We start from the raw sequence: 17,768 nt of genomic DNA on the forward strand, positions 1-17,768 counted from the left end.
GAAAATACAGTGCTTGAGGCAATTGAAGACGAAGGGGCAGACAACTTTGATCTAATTGGGGAATTTATACTATTTTTAAGGCCAAGGCGGGGACAAAAATTTCCTGTAAGTTAGGTTCGAATAATTTTTCTTCAATTCAGTCTTTAAAATAGAATTTAGCAACCGTCACCGGTATTCAGATTTTGACAGAAATTTCTAGATTCCAACCAAATTTATTGGAATCCGGACAAAACGGCAGGAATCCTGGTGGCCGGAATCTAAAGTTATAACACCCCCCCAAAAAAAAAAAATGTTATTAGAAGAGGTTAAAAGAGATTTAAAAGATTTTGTTTAATATTAGGTGTTTTATAAAATTTTGTATAAATAATTGTATAAATTTTTTTATATGATATAAATAAGACCAAAAAAAAAAAAAAAAGACTGGTAAAACGTGGCACCTAAAGAAAACAAGTCTGTAGAAATAAAGCCTTCTCCTTAAGCTAAAAAGAGCCTCAACGTGTCTCAGAAGATTTTTTTTTCCTTCACGCCCCTTACCTGCTACACGTTGCAGCTCCCTCTCCCCCATCGCCACTTCTCACTTTCCCTGCTACACGTTGACCTGCCCACTGTTTTCAGAGAAACACTGCCACGCTGCCTCTCTTCTTCTTCCTGTAAAAACCAAGCTGACATTCCCTCCTCTCACCTCCTCAGAAAACTAACACTCGGGTAGAATAAAAAAAAATACAGCAGGTATTTCTTTCTCTGTTTTCTCTTAAGTTTAATTGCTTTGTTCTCCTTTTCATTTAAGTGAATTTTTCCGAAATTGTTTGAATTGAAAACAGGTTGGGTGTTTTAGATTTTTTTTTTTTTTTTTTTTTTTTTTTTTTTTTTTTTTTTATGCTGAATGGGTATTAGTTTTGGGAATTCTTGGATTCTTTTTGGGTTGTAGATGTTGAGAATTTCTGAGTTTTCTTTTGAGATTTTTTGGTAGAAAACAGAATGGGTATTTTGATTTGGGTCATTTTGTGAAGAAAATTTTTTAGAAACCGAATGGGTTTCTCCATAATTTGGGTGATTCCGATTTCGTAAAATTCTGGGTTGTTCAATTTGGAGAGTTGCTGTTTTTCTTTGTTTTTTTTTTTTTGGAAGATTTTCTGTGGGAAGGCCGAATGGGCGTTGTGAATCTTTGGGTTTCTTTTGAGGGAAACTGAACGGGTATTCTTGAATTTTCTGCTGACTATGGGTTGGTTGAATTGAGAATAGTTGTGGTTGTAATTCTTGGAGATTATTTTTTTTTTTTTAATCGAATGATGTTCTGATGGGCATAGGTTTAGTTTTCCCATTTTTGGTTGCTTTGGTCCTCTGAGCTTAATTCTAAAGGGTTGTGGTGTCTCTGTTTTGAGGATAACCAATGGGTCTTTGGGGTGTTTTTTATTTTTATTTTTTGATGGCCGGTTGGTACTTTGTTTTGGGTAAGCTTGCTTATACCGACAGCAAGTCGCTTCCTCAATCAGTAAAGGAAAATGTTAGATTTACAACACCAATACAACAACTGTATAACAATCCCTCACAGGAGGGTGGGTCCCACATACTGGGGCCCACCCTCATGTGAGGGGTTGTTGTACTGTTGTTGTATTGGTGTTGTACAAAAATCAAATCCCTTCAGTAAATATATTTAGCTCCTGTAATTATGATCTATTGTGAAGATTCTTAAGTGTTTTCCAGCTTATGGTTGAGAGGATTCTTGTACTAAGAATCAATACTTCAAATCCAATTCTTTTCCTTAACTTGAGCTCAGCCTTCCATTCTGATTTAATTTTACCCTCTTTTGCTGGATTTATGAGCTACGTTTTATTCCCATTTAGCTAATTATTTGTAATTAATTGATGGAATAGAGGAACCAACTATTTATTTTTGAACTTGTCATCTTTTAGTCATAGAGTACCTTTCCCTTGCACACTCTTTTTATGAAAATAAGTTGTTGTCTGCTGTCAAGGTTGGAATAGAATATATATAGTATTCAGCTCATATATCTATTGTTGGTTCTGGAATTGTTTTCCTAAAAGAGTTTACTGCCACAACCTACATACATAAAGCAAAAGCTTAGGTTTTGTAGATTACACTTGTGACAGAAAAATAGGAAGCTTTGTAAAAACATAACTTAGTAAAAATACAACTCTATTCAATACGAGTAGATGGAATAAATTAAGAATAATACTACTCTCTCTAGTCTTTTTAGCTAAATAACCTTCTTATTCATTCTTATGATCTAGATGAAAGGTAGCCAAACTCGACTCAAAAAATACCTGGTAAGGGAACACTACCTCAAAACCTCAACAAAGTTTTTAATAAAACTTTTTCAAAAGAAAGTCGGAGATTTTTTAAACTCTTTCAACTCTTTTAATATTTCTAGCATTTTTATATTACCGGCCATTATAATAATGTTATTGTTATATGATGTAATTGAAATTTCATGTGATCATACTTAGTTTATATTTGATACATGTGCACTATATAAATAAAGTTGGTAAAATGATAGTTCAAAGTTGGTGAACTCAGAGTTTTCAATGTATGTGCACCATATGAATAAAGTTGATGATAGTATGTGTTACATGTGCATCATATGAGCAAAGGTTGATGATATCATAGCATATGTTACATGTGTACACAGTTTTACCCCCGTGGCACCATGTCATAGATGATCCGGATCATATACGTGTTATGTGGGTAGCATGGCAACTACACAAAAGGACGAAAGTACTGGCTATCGGCCAGGTGGCCTTCACTTGGAGAAGTTTCCAACCCGGTACAGCTCTCCTTTGTGACGACAGGATAAGCCTATAGTCGTTCATTGGGACGAGCCAAACGTGCGCCGCTCATGGTTAAAAGCGGAATTGGTCAAAGGGAGGTTAAAACTTACACGCTATATAAATGATACATGCATTTAATCTAATTATATTCTATTTAACTGTTTTTTTATTTGTATTTGAACTTTATTTAGAATTCCTGAAAAGAAAATTTCACTTATGTTGTGTTTTCTTTACTAAGTTGTCGAACTCACTCTTTTTTTTTCTCAAATCTTTTTAGATGACACTGTAGACCAATTTTTTTTCTTTATGGATGGCGTAAACCCCACCCCTAAGAGCAATAGATCAATAAAAACCGACCTAACTTTTATATTGTACATTATTTTTGAAATTCTTGGAAATATGATGTAATAACTCAAGAACTACTATAAATATATTTATATAATGAAATATAGTCATGTGCTATTTTTGGAAAAATGTGTGCATGCTTTAAATTTTATGGATGTTTTATAGCTTACGTTCGCATTCTCCTTATATCCCAAAATGGGGGCGTGACAAAAGTGCCGGAATTCAGCACAGTCGCTGGATTTTGGAAGAAATTTTCGACTGGAATCCGGTTGTACTGGTCAGATTCCAGGCAGTTTGGTCGGAATCCGGCTATACTTGCCTGATTTCGATCGTACTGACTAGAATCTAGTTCTTACGGATTCCGGCTAGTGCCACCAGATTTCGGCAATCCAATACTAAAATTCGGAGATATTCGGCAGTAGAGTCAGGTTACAAGCAAACACTAGTGCCTGGCGGTGTCGGATTTCTACAAATCATAAATCATTTTTCAGAAATTGAAGAAGATTTTATGGTCAAGTTGAAAATGATTTCCTTTGACCATTATTTTCGCTCCCACCAAACACTAAAAAATGCCGAAAACATTTTTCAAAATACATTTTACGTCAAAACAAACAGATCATTAATAATAAAAAAAAAAAAATGTGTTTCTCGTATGTTCAAATGACAAAAGTCACATGTAGATATTGAATTAGAAAATTTTCACAAACTCAATTTGTAAGAATTTTTTGTCCTCAGTGCATAAAATCAGTTTGTAGGAATTGCCGAGGAATAATTTTTCATCCGTGACAGAAAAAATCCTGAGCCTCCAAAATAAATTATAGTTTTGCTCTGTTTTCATTTGGTTTTTGTTTAATGATAACTCATCCATCCATCAATTTATTGATTATAAACATGGCCATCTGGCTTTTCTCATGAAGTTAGTTTGATAAGATTTTGGGTTGTATGGATTGGATTGTTCTTGTTATTTTTGGTGCATTTTTCCATTTTAAATCAAATATATTCCGGTTGTTCTTGTACGTAGTTACAGAGCCATTATTATATGGGGCTTTTAAAACCATTATTAGCCTTCAATTCCAAGCAAAATCATTTTTTTTTTTTTTTTTTTTATCCTTTTCTGAGGTTGCACAAAAAGTCATATTTCAGGTTGAAAGCAAAAAATACATGTATATCGTGTACAAAGAATGTAAAATAAAGCACATATGTGACAATGTTGGAGAAAAATTGAACACCTAATCAATCAATAAGAATCCCAGATTAAGTGTACCTCTGACCAATTTAACGCGTATGTAAAAGCGATGCAGATTGAAAAGCTGTAGAGGATGAAGTGAACACAGTGGAATTGGTGTAATTATTGCTTGAATATTGATTTTGTCCCCCCTCATAATTAGTAGCAGCACCGGACACATAAAGTGACATTGCATGTCTATTCACTGCTGGAGCAAGATGTTCTAGCCTTGGCATATTTGATGGGAGAACAGGCAATGGAGTCTCAAAATTGAGAACATGAATTGTTTGTCTTATTGAAGGCCTAAGGTCGCGATCAAGGTGAGCGCACCAAAGCCCAACAATCATCAAGCGCTCCATTTGCTGCTCATCAAAATCTCCGCCAAGCCGTGGGTCAGTTGCTTCAAGTACCTTTCCTATTCCATAGAGCTCCCAAACCCACTCCACCATGACTACTTGATCTTCAGGGGCGTTGTGCTTGATTGGTTTTCTCCCGCAAGCAATTTCTAGAGCGACAATTCCAAAACTATAGACATTTGACTCCTTACTAGCCTTTCCGGTTGTGACACATTCAGGAGCCATGTAGCCCATGGTGCCTGCTAAAACAGTGGTTTGTGACTCTTTCAGGTGGTCCACAAGCCTAGCTAACCCAAAATCTCCAAGTTTAGCATTAAAGTCTGAATCAAGCATAATGTTACTTGATTTTATATCCCTATGCACAACGCATTGCTCCCATTCTTCATGCAAGTAAAGCAAGGCCGACGCCAATCTTTGAGCAACCTTGTACCTCATTGCCCATATCAATAAGCTTTCTCCTGTAAAAAGATGTGTGTCTAAGCTTCTATTTGGCATGAACTCATAGACGAGTAAGAGTTCTCCTCTTTCGTGGCACCAGCCAATGAGTTGCACTAAATTCCTATGTCCTAATCGACTTATAATTTTAACTTCTGATGCATATTCTTTTATCCCCTGTTTAGACCCTTTTGATACCCTCTTAACAGCAACGAAGGAGTTCAAGTCCCGTAAAAATCCTCTATAAACCCCACCAAATCCTCCCTGGCCTAGCTTCTCTTCATCATTGAAATTATTGGTGGCATGAGCTAATTCTTTAAATGAGAACCTCTTTGGTCCTGTTTCTCTTTGAAATTCGTCATCCATGCACCTATCAAAGGCAAGATCCTCTAGTGTATAACTATTATTCCTCTTCCACAAGCAAAACAGGATTAAAGCAAACCCACCAACCAAAAAAGACCCGCCAACACCCAACCCAATGGCTAATCCCAACCTGTTGTTTTTCCTTGGTTTGGTTACAATATCTTCCAAAGTTGAACTAAAATCCCATGTGCGAATGGTATGCATTGCAGTAGAACTTCCTGTTGCGGCTGAGAATCCAAAAGTTACCCATTCAGGTAGGGGATCTCTCAAATCAATATTATAAGAAAGGTACCGCCATACAGTAGCATTGTTTATGAGACCAGTGAAGAGAACACTCAAATTATGAGAACTAGAATTATAATTAATCCGAGCTTCATTAATTCTCCCACCCATAATAGAAATATTACCCCCCAACCATGAGACATTAGCAACCGATAGCATGGAGTTTATATCAATACCTACATGTACGCCAGGCGGATCCCATGTGTTTGAATAGATGTCAAACTCCACCGCGACAAAAGGGTTGTCCGTCGAGTTTAATGGCTCGTTATCGTTGGTGAGACCCATAGCGCCACCTTGTGTGACATTAGGAATTGTTGAACCATTAGGTGCTAGGAAGAACGCAAGCCCATCTCCATAACTAGTTTTCTGTTGAGAATCAATTACAAACGAAAAATTGGTAGTAAAATCTGTGAGCTTTCCGGATGCCTTGTCCCACAGGTGCATAGGACTGAAATATGTGGCTCGACCTACTTGAAACACTAAATTGTCCTTGTTGCCGGTGAGTTGGAGGAGTTGTTCTTCAGGGAAAGCTCTCTCATATCTTATAGGGGAGTCAACAAAGTTGAAACTGGTGATGTTGAAGGATATAGCAGCAGTACTGGTAAATGGGCTTGGTACTGAGAACAAACCGGTGATCATTAAGAGAGAAAAGAGGCGTTTGATTCTGAAGATGTAGAAAGCCATGATTGGAACTTGGAAGGGAAGGTTTGGTCCGATGAGAAGAAATTGCAGGTTGTAATAAGGAAGGCTAAAAAAGTGATTATGAAAGCTGTGGTTTGAGTAGGGAGACCGATTGCGTGTGAAAAACTTCTCCAGGACTATTTAACCATTTGCGTGACTATCTAGACATAAAAACTAATTTGTAGACATTTGCGTGGATTTGTGTGTAGAGTGTAGATAGATCTTTTGTGGATACGACTTACAAAACAAAGCAGGTTTGAATATTATAGGCTGAAACGTACGGAACTCAAGTCGTAGATAATGTCACTACAAAAATTTAAGTAAATTGTGACTAATGTTTAGTGGCCTTTCAGGCACCCTGAAAGGCCACTAAACATTAGTGACATAGGGTTAGTGGCGTTTTTAGAAGGCCACAAATGAGTCAGTCAGTATTTCTGACTTTGTGACGTGTTAGCCAATGACACGCCACAAATTTGTGGCGTGTCAGTAGGACACGCCACTATATATTATAGTAGCGTGTCCCTCTGACACGCCACTAATTGTGGTATTTTTTTTAAAAAAAAACCTAAAATCCTGCAATCCAAAAATCCTGTAATCCGAAATTTGGTATTGGCTTACAACAATTCCATCAATCCATAATCAACACAATTGCAACAATTTGAACTCATATCAACAATCACAACTAAAAAAAAAATTATTCCAAAAATTTCACTAAACATATATACATAACATAGATTCATAATACTCAAACTAAAACTTACAACAAACAAAATATACAATATTATCAATCTTTGTCCTAAATTAATCCCAAAGAGTCATTCCAAAGGTTTCAATAAACAAAATATATAATCAATCTTTGTCATAGATTGATAACAAAACTGGAGCAAAAAAAGGCAAGTACATATTTGCCAACCAAAATAAACCTAAATGTTACCCAATATCAATCGTCAGCAAGATTTTCATGATCGGGTAACTGCATAGCATTTTCCGTAGGATCTGTGAATGATAAAACAAATATAGTATGTTAGCAAACAATATGATCAAATTATATAAAGTCCTAAGCAGTTAACAAAGTGTGAATTTAAACAGACGTAATCATACCAAGGAAAAAAAACTCATTAATTATTACCTGATCTGCTATCAACAGATGACACATTCATATGATGTGCAGAATTTTTGTCTGGCACTATATTATCATGAGAGACTCCAGGCACGGATACTGATTGGCGCCACAATGACTCCATTTGGCTAAAACGGGACATAATCTGAGATTGTGCTGTCAACACCTCATCCATTTGTAACTTGCGTCGTGCCCGCTCACCCTCAAGTACTCTCTCGATCTCAGAAGCTTGTCTTGCCCGCTCAGCCTCGAGTGCTCTCTCCATCTCAAAACTGTGTCGTGCCCTCTCAACCTCGAGTGCTCTCTCCATCTTAGAAACAAACATTTCTTGCGAAAAGACGGCGTGCCCTTGATTTTGTGAATGCGGCTGTGATGGTGTATGGTAAGAGCGTATGGACCCTCGCATAGGCCAAATATTTGGTCCAACCTGCCTAACTCTGCCGGCGTACTCCGGCTTGTTGCCAAGCGCCTGGGCATACGCATCGTCATGTCTCCAACGTACCGTTCCTTGTGTTACGCTTGACGATGCGGCAGAGTCGGTTGGCATTAGCATCGCCATCCTTTCCTGCATGTAGTATTAAATGTTGGTTCGTCAAACTAATGTGCATCGTAAATAAATAATTACACATATAAGTAAAACAATATATGAAAGATGAATAACATACACATCTCTCTTTTACTATATCATTTAGATAGCTTCCATCCTTCTTCTTGTGAGTTTTTATGTACGCTTGTGCTCGCGTAGGAGGAGTGCCATCCTTGACAGTCTGCCAAAAGAATAAATCATTATAACACATGTTTACATATATAAAATGTTTACATTTATATGTATGGAATAAATTGGTGCACATACTTCTTCGTGTGACAACCTCGCATAGCTTTTGGTCCCCGTGCAATGAGGAGTATTTTGCAATGCTCGTAATTGCTTCATATGGTCAGCATACTCCTACACAATTAACATTCTTATTATGTAAACACTAACACAACTAAATGAAATTAATGAAACTACACCAAATAGTAATATAATTCATGACTAACCTGATACTCTTCGTCACACCATTTATTCAACAACGCATCCACGTCCTCAGGGCGGTAGTTGGAGAGTCTTCTTGCCCCTACTCTTGCTCGTACCGTCTCAGGAGTATCTCCCCGTTGAATGCCTAAATTAACTTTTGTGCTGTGTCTCCAATTCTTGAGCTTTACACCCATATCCCGAAACGCATCTCGTTTTACTTTTTGTAAATCATAATTTGGTGGGATGTAAAAGTCCACCTACACAAGTTGGAAGATGATAAATAAAAATTTTTTTACAAAAAAGTTTGACGGTACGTAAAAGTCTACTTACCATCAGGGCTTCCCATATATCCTCCTTTGTACGAGCCGGTACATGCGCCCAATCGTCCCGTAAATGCACATAGTTTCCGCTCCTTATTAGCTTCCCGGTTTGCCGTCTAAATTTATTGGCGCTAAATCCTACGGGTTGCCAGCCTGGATTATAATCCATCACGACCCTCTTTCCCGCGGGGATCTCCCATGCCTTGTGCGGGTCCATAATGGTCATAACTTCAAAACAAGTGCTGCCATCCGGATTAGTACCTATAACATTAATAGATATTGATGTTAATTATTTCGAAACGAATATAAAATGCAAAACAATAAATACGTATATATCCTTTAAATTTATAAAAATATGTACTTACTTATCGTCCGGACCTGATTCACGTTCAGCACTTGTGTAGCAAGCTCATCCTCAGGCTGTGCATCATGTAGGCCCTCCGCGGACTGTGCATCATGTAGGCCCTCCGGAGCTTGTGTCTCATTATAGTCTGAAAGATGTGTCTCAATATCATGAGAACCCGACATGCTGTAGTCGAACAGCCGCGCCACGTGACCAGGGGAACACACCTCTAATTGGCTCACTGTCTACTGCATTTGAGGTAGATGACCAAATGTATTATCTTCGATGTTGTATTGGTATCCTGAGTGATCATCTGCGAATACTGGTCTATACCCTGCCTCTGTATGCGTAGGGTCGCTCTCTGTGTGCGTAGACTCGCTAGATCTCGATCCTTGGCCCTTATTCCGCTTCATAACATTTGGGATTCTATAACTCATTGTACTCTGCAAAATAAATCACGTATTTATACAAATATATATCAACTATATGCACCACAGTATTTAAATGAGTCACATATTTAACAATCAATCAATGTAGAAATAAATATTTTAAAATATCAAATAGATTTTTTTTTTTTACACATACACTAGGACCGGATCTAAGTCAGGTCGGATGTGATCGAAGTCATCTCGTAGATCATGATCATTATTACTGGTCAATAGGAGCGGCTCGCACTCGTGGTAGTTAGCACATGCATCATCATGCCCTTCATCACCAACATCTATACGTTCCTAGGTTTAGTTCTTACAGCGCAAGCCCAACCTGGGTCCCGTTCATCTTCAACGTAAAAAACTTGGTCAACTTGTGTGGTTAGCCACATCTGCGGTTGAGCGATTCAAGTAAGAACCTGCAACAGGACCCCGAACATGCTTCTCACCGTGCCAAAACCATGTAGTGTATGTAGTCATTATTCCCTTACCCCCTGTCAAGTGGGCAAGTACGACATCGGGCTGGTGACACTGGTTATTTCGACACGACTTACAAGGGCAGTGTATATTTCCACTGGGGATTCTACAGTTACTAACTGCGAAGTTAACAAACAATCTACACCCATCTCTATATTCCCTCGTACCCCTAGACTTTGTCATCCAAGTCTTGTCCATCTTCTTCTCTACGTACAATACAAAATAGTAACAAAATAAAGTAAACAACATATAAATTTTCAAATGGTAATTTTGAAGATTATAATTAACTTTTCTAAAATTTTACATATAAATTTTGATAAAAATAAAAATTTCAACAAAAAAGCTATTTAATATTTTAAAATATTTATAGGAGTTATTAAAATATTTAATAAAATAAAAATAAGTTGTATGGACACCATGCGCATGGGTGTTATTCTAAAGGTTTGATTCTTTATTGAGTTGGTAGGCAATAGGCATATGCATGCGGCTTTACAATCTTACTAGCTATTTCCTATTTTGAATTATGGTTCTCTTGTTTAAATTAAACCAATAATGGTGTAATAAACAACAAAATAGACCTATTTTACTTCCAACTATGGTGTCCTAGGTGTAAATAAAAAAAGAAGTTTCTCTATAAGAGTTGTACTTATTTCATGGTTGCAATTCGTGTTTGCATGTCATACCCAACTAATTAAATTTAATCCACTAGAGTTTGAACCATATAATACAAAACTAAAATAATAATAATAATAATAACAAAAACATTTGCCAATTTTGCCATAATATTGAAAATATACTTTATTCTCTTCTGAAACCTAACACGTAAATTACTTTGACAAACACAAATCAATGCACTGAGAATTTAATAACCTATCGCAAAAAAGAATGCGGAGCTTACTTAATTAAATAAAAGTAATTTTTTTTTTTTAACATAAGAGACACTAATTAAATAATTAGACCGCATCAAGAAAATTAACCTGGCCTTGATCTCAAGAAAAATAAAATCTGTCAATCTCCATGCTACAAAAAGAAAAGCAGGCCTAAAATGATCCTCTGGAAAAATAAATGGTAAAAAATTTTATTTTCAGTAAAAAAAAAAAAAACTTAAATTCTCTCAAATCTTGGTCTCTATAAAAAAAAAAAAAAAAGCATATTGAGCCTAATAGAGCTACTTCACTAAGTTCAGGTAATAACCTACTTTTCTTTTTTTAAAAAAAACAAAAAACTAACACACCACAAAAATTCAACAAAATTTCTTTCGTTCTCTTTTCTCATTTTCCCGGCAACCAAATAAATAGCAAAACCCAGTTACCCAACAACTAAGAACAAGCATAGCATCAACCACAACAAAATTTGTTTAAACCCATAAACAAGCTGCATAAGAAAAAATAACACAAACACACACATATATATACCTATATATCACTGAAATTATACAACTACAGTCCAAACAAAATATCTAATTCAGTTTGTTACGTATCTAATCCTAGGGTCTATAACAAATTTTGACAAAAAGAAAAATAAAAAAAATAAAAAAATAAAAAGGAAAATCATATTTACCTTACACGGCTTCGGAGGTCGGGGGCGGCTGGGTCGTTGCTGGTGGCCGGCGTCGGAGGTCGGGGGCGGCAGGGACTGCTGGTGGCCGGAGAGCTACAGATGAGAGAGAGAGCTTGAGAGAGAGCTAGAGAGAGAGAGAGCTAGAGAGAGAGAGAGCTAAAGAGAGAGAGAGCAAAAGAGAGAGCTATAGAGAGAGAGAAGGAGATACATACCGGTCGGAGCTGAAGTGGCCGGCGTCCGGCGATAGAGAGACGGAGACACAGAGAGAGAGAGAGTAGAGTGAGAGAGGGACACAGGAGAGAGAGAGAGAGTACAGTGAGAGAGGGAAGAAACAAAAGGAGAGGGGGAAGAACCGCGCAGTCCCGCGCGGTTCTAGGAAAATGTACTGGCGTGTCGGTCAGACACGCCACAATTTTACTGGCGTGCTAAATCAAAAACGCCACTAATTAGTGAGGTGTCAAAAAATAGTTTACTGCAGACACGCCATTAAATGTCCCATTTTTTGTAGTGTGTATTCGGTCGGGGAAGGAATGCGTGCGAGAAAGTTCTCCAGGACTAGTCAAAAAGATAAATGATCAATTCAAAGTGTTAGAAAAACTTATAGAAAGCAAAAAAGAAAGAAAAAAAAAAAAAAAAGACTATCTAGACATAAATAACTGTTATTTAACACGATATATGGATAATTTTTTAAGAAAAACGACTAGTAATCTAATAATAATAAATTGCTATTTAACATATACTTAATTACAAGCATCGGATCAAATGATTATTTAATAATAACCGTTATATGATAATTATTTAATATCAATCATTATATCAAAGTTAATTTTGCCTTACGCTTACTTTACTTGAGTGATTAACGACCAAAGTTTTTTTTTACTTTAGTAATGTTCTAATAAATTCAATCATTGGATCTACTTAAGAACCATCTTATGTCCTAGATCATATCACTAGTTTAAATGATTCTGACCGTCCAAAATTGAATGATCAAGCACGTCATCAAGGCAAGCGTTATTATTGCCCTGTAACACATTGCCACGTACACACATGAGCGTCTGGTGCTCTACATCGTACCAAAGCATGTACATAAGTGCATATACCCAAATATTAGTTTAAAGGCTTAAGTATGTTGTGTTATATTTGTTACAAACATTATTTCTTTTTTGAAGTATTTAAAACATATTACCATTTCTCGAAATGTTTATGAGTTTTTATGAAGAAGAAAAATCAGTTTTAATAATTTGGTCTTAAAGTGTTTTGACCGTTTTTTTTTTCTTCTTAAAGAATTATGACGATTAGTCATAAAATCTCAAAATATAACCGTTGAGTGTTTACAAATCATTAAAGTTTGCTTTAACCGTTTGGCCATTAAAATGCATTAATATTTTAAATGTTTTTTTTTTATTATTAGTCATTAAACCCATTGATTTGATTTTTACCGTTTGTGACCGTTTTACAAATTTGGCTTTATGTTGTTTTACCGTTTGGTCATTATCAAGTTTTATTACTCTTGATTTCTAATAGATTTGACTGTTTGTCATTGATTCACCCTCATAATCCTTTGAAAGTCTAACACTTATTTTGTTTATAAAATAAACAAATCCTCTTCAATCAAAAGGAGGTAAATGTACGCCTTACACTGTTACATAGAAATTGTTTCTTTTGTTTTTTCAATATCATACGGTGTTGAAAAAACATTTGTTTTTCAAGTGATAAAGCTATTTGGTACATTATTAGCTTTTCTATAAGAGAAAATATTTTGAAGTCCCCCATCTACTTTGATCAAAGAGTTGTTCTATTTGATCTTTGTTATTGGAAGTGTGTCATTAACGAAGATAGACGCTATAGTCTAATCCTAGAAGATTGCGTGTCAAGAGATCCGATCACACCGAGTTATACACTCCGGGAGGCACAAATCAACCTTTTAAGGACAACGCTTTTGCGTGATTCTATAGCATTGTGAGATCTTTCCTTACTTTATTTTTAATCTCTTGTATTGTATTGTATTTTATTATTATTATTACTTCGGATTAATATGGTCTATTATCAACAATAATATTTTCAACAAATTATTTGTGTAACAATTATTTATTTAATTGTAAATTTTCATATTGGTATTATTTTATTTCAACAAGAATTTTGTGCACCATCCAAAATTATTTCCAACATGTTGGACTTTATAAATGTCAACTTCACTTTTTATTTTTCGCATGTAAAACTCTTTTTATTAAATGTTTTTTAGGTACATTTAGGTGTTTGATTTTTTGAAACAAGAATTTAATTATTATTTAGTGAGCAAATTTCGAAATTTGACTTTATAAGATAAAATTAGAAAAAATTGAATAAAATATAATTTGTTTTTGAAAAGTAGTAAGAACTAATAGTTTTTTTTTTTTTTTTTTTGAAAAAATGGGTTGCCAAACGTACCATTAAAGTTTTCTTTTAAAACTTTTCTAAAACGCAAATTAAATATATATATATATACGTATTACTTTTGAAAATGCTTTAGCAAAAATTGGAGCTTCTTTTGAAATAGAGGAACGTCTAGATGGTAAGGAAATCGTCAAAATGATGCAAAAGGACTTGAGATGTTGATGATAACAGTTTATCTCACTGGTAGACTTTTAATCTTTCTAAAGACTTGAGAAACCATTTTTGTGAACAGAATATCTCACTGGTAGAATATTGAGGAAAATTTAACAACATATATAGTTGTATGCGGATCATTGCAAGAGGCAAGATAATTGTGGCTGCGATTTTAAGCCAAATCTCAGAAAATGAATCGTTTGAAAATTGGGTTTTTAAAAAATTGTGATTTGAAAACGTAGAAATTCGCTTTTTCAAATCGTAGGTAATGAAGTATTTTTTTAAAAACGCAGAATTTTAAAGGCTAATATGCAATTTTAAAAGCCAAACTACGATTTTGCCAAATTCTTAATTGCATTTTTAAAAATCACATTTTTAAATCGCACATTTTTAAATCGCTATTTTAAAACCGAACTTTTTGAAATCACAAACTCAAATAAACCCTAAACAGACAAACTACCGGCTTGGGTGTTGAAGTTAAGTTATGGTTTAATCGATTCGATGGAATTACGAGTAGTTTTTAACTGTTTAGACTATTTCTGTTATTGTTCCCAATCGGTAGATGCTACAGTACTATATATCTTGGTCATGCCCAGGTAAAGATGCTAAGACTCTAAGAGTAGTAATTCTGTAACTATGTTCGCTCTCCTTGTTGTGTTTTTTTTTTTATTTTTTGAAAAAAAAATTGTGAGAAAAAAAAAAAAAAATACAAACCGCATGCGCATTGTAATGTCCGGAAAATTATTTAGTAATTAAAATATAAAATTTGCGTAAATGATTAATTAAAATTATTTTAGTATTATTAAAAATGCAAATAAATATTTTTTAAAAAAAGGTCTAAATAAAATAAATAATAAAAATAATAGAAATGAAATTAGAAATGAAAAATAAATATAAAAGAAATTAAGGAATAAATAATAAACGAAATAGAAAAATAAAATAAAATTAAAAGAGAAAAGAAATAAAAAAAAATTAGAAAAAAAAAGTCAAATAAATAAATAAATAAAACAAATGAAGGGCCGTTCGGCCCTTCTAAAGAAAAGAAACAGGAAAGGCCAAATGGCCTTTCCAAAGCAAGAGGCACATGGCCTCTTTAATAAAAGAAAGAAAAAAAAAAAAAAAAAAAGAAAAAAAAAAAGAAAGAAAGAATGAAATGTGAGGCGCCTCACTTAAAAAGAAAAGGGAAAGAGGCACGCCTCTTTCCAACAGACCCGAGAGAGAGAAATCAAAAAAAAGTGAGATTTTTTCTTTAGTCATTTCATACAAAAATTTTGATCTACAAAAATCTAATCGTCCAAATTCAAATTCGTCTTCGGTAACATGATTTATGAAGCCCAATCTACGTTTTCACCGATCGTTTTGAGGTAAAACATTAAATTCATGATTTCGTAATTTTGAGTTAAAATATTGAAAGGTAAGTTTAATCTAGTGATTTCTGTAGGTAATAGGTTACTTGGAACTTACTTGAGACAACCCAAACCATGGGTTTTGGTTTGGTGAATTTTGGTGAGTTTTCTTAAACCCTAACTTTTGGATTATGTATTTTAATTGCGATTTCTTGTGTCTAATCCTAAGTAAACCTTATAGGTTAGTATTATTAGTGTTTAAATATCAATATTATGTTATGAGTTAGTAAAATAAATTATGGGTTTAAGTTTGGAAACCTTAATTCGATGAGTTAAATTAATTTTGGGTTTTTAAATGTTTAAAACATAGATTGTTAATTTGTGGATTAAAACACACTCAGCTAATGAAATGATTTTTTTGCCAACTATTGATAGCTAATGACAGTATGTGTCATGATTGGTACCTCGTGGTAGCAATTTGTAAAGGAGATGTAATTGAGGGGTATATGTAATTTACCCATAAACATTTTATATTTATACTAACGGTTATATATGTAATGATATCTTTCTATTAAATATATGTTATTATGATTATTATGTTCAATCCATCACAAGTTCACAATTTGGGACTGTTAAATATGTGACCATATCTTTGAGGAGGAGGGAATTGAAAATACAGTGCTTGAGGTAATTGAAGACTAAGGGACTGACAACTTTGATCTAATTCGAGAATTTGTATTATTTTTAAGGCCAAGGCGGGGACAAAAATTTCCTATAAGTTAGGTTCGAATAATTTTTCTTCAATTCAGTCTTTAAAATGGAATCTGGCAACCGTCGCCGGTATTCAGATTCTGACAGAAATTTCTAAATTTCAACCAAATTTATTGGAATCCGGACAAAACGGCAGGAATCCCGGTGGCCGGAATCTAAAGTTATAACACCCCCCCAAAAAAAAAAAATTTGTTATTAGAAGAGGTTAAAAGAGATTTAAAAGATTTTGTTTAATATTAGGTGTCTTATAAAATTTTGTATAAATAATTGTATAAATTTTTTTATATGATATAAATAAGACCAAAAAAAAAAAAAAAAAGACTGGTAAAACGTGGCACCCAAAGAAAACAAGTCTGTAGAAATAAAGCCTTCTCCTTAAGCTAAAAAGAGCCTCAACGTGTCTCGGAAGATTTTTTTTTCCTTCACGCCCCTTACCTGCTACACGTTGCAGCTCCCTCTCCCCCATCGCCACTTCTCAGTTTCCCTGCTACACGTTGCAGACATGCCCACTGTTTTCAGAGAAACACTGCCACGCTGCCTCTCTTCTTCTTCCTATAAAAACCAAGCTGACATTCCCTCCTCCTCACCTCCTCAGAAAACTAACACTCGGGTAGAATAAAAAAAAATACAGCAGGTATTTCTTTCTCTGTTTTCTCTTAAGTTTAATTGCTTTTCTCTCCTTTTCATTTAAGTGAATTTTTCCGGGATTGTTTGAACTGAAAACAGGTTGGGTGTTTTAGATTTTTTTTTTTTTTTTTTTTTGATGCTGAATGGGTATTAGTTTTGGAAATTCTTGGATTCTTTTTGGGTTGTAGATGTTGAGAATTTCTGAGTTTTGTTTTGAGATTTTTTGGTAGAAAACAGAATGGGTATTTTGATTTGGGTCATTTTGTGAAGAAAATTTTTTAGAAACCGAATGGGTTTCTCCATAATTTGGGTGATTCCGATTTCGTAAAATTCTGGGTTGTTCAATTTGGAGAGTTGCTGTTTTTCTTTGTTTTTTTTTTTTTGGAAGATTTTCTGTGGGAAGGCCGAATGGGCGTTGTGAAATCTTTGGGTTTGTTTTCAGGGAAACTGAACGGGTATTCTTGAATTTTCTGCTGACTATGGGTTGGTTGAATTGAGAATAGTTGTGGTTGTAATTCTTGGAGATTATTTTTTTTTTTTAATCGAATGGTGTTCTGATGGGCATAGGTTTAGTTTTCCCATTTTTGGTTGCTTTGGTCCTCTGAGCTTAATTCTAAAGGGTTGTGGTGTCTCTGTTTTGAGGATAACCAATGGGTCTTTGCGGTGTTTTTTATTTTTATTTTTTGATGGCCGGTTGGT

At 34.7% G+C, this 17,768-nt stretch overlaps 1 protein-coding gene and 2 long non-coding RNA genes across 3 annotated transcripts; 1 reads left to right on the forward strand and 2 right to left on the reverse strand.

Moving 5' to 3' along the window:
• Positions 1-504: 504 nt before the first annotated feature.
• On the forward strand, positions 505-3,263 carry LOC133882877 (uncharacterized). The gene is made up of 2 exons (XR_009902745.1): positions 505-729; positions 2,651-3,263. It is a non-coding gene; the product is annotated as an uncharacterized LOC133882877 (long non-coding RNA).
• A 999-nt stretch (positions 3,264-4,262) lies between these two features.
• Positions 4,263-6,516, reverse strand: LOC133882240 (L-type lectin-domain containing receptor kinase IX.1-like). The gene has a single exon (XM_062321365.1). The coding sequence runs from the start codon at positions 6,477-6,479 to the stop codon at positions 4,410-4,412; it is 2,070 nt and encodes a 689-aa protein (XP_062177349.1). The 5' UTR covers positions 6,480-6,516; the 3' UTR covers positions 4,263-4,409.
• Positions 6,517-8,290: 1,774 nt separating this feature from the next.
• LOC133881552 (uncharacterized) lies at positions 8,291-8,751 on the reverse strand. The gene is made up of 3 exons (XR_009902547.1): positions 8,635-8,751; positions 8,450-8,542; positions 8,291-8,363 (listed from the first exon to the last, which is right to left on the reverse strand). It is a non-coding gene; the product is annotated as an uncharacterized LOC133881552 (long non-coding RNA).
• Positions 8,752-17,768: the final 9,017 nt, after the last annotated feature.

Source organism: Alnus glutinosa, chromosome 11 (assembly GCF_958979055.1).
Source record: "Alnus glutinosa chromosome 11, dhAlnGlut1.1, whole genome shotgun sequence".
NCBI lineage: Eukaryota > Viridiplantae > Streptophyta > Magnoliopsida > Fagales > Betulaceae > Alnus > Alnus glutinosa.

Bases quoted from the DNA above. Each gene is read 5' to 3' on its own strand.
- LOC133882240 (XM_062321365.1), bottom strand. From the start codon at position 6,479: ATGGCTTTCTACATCTTCAGAATCAAACGCCTCTTTTCTCTCTTAATG.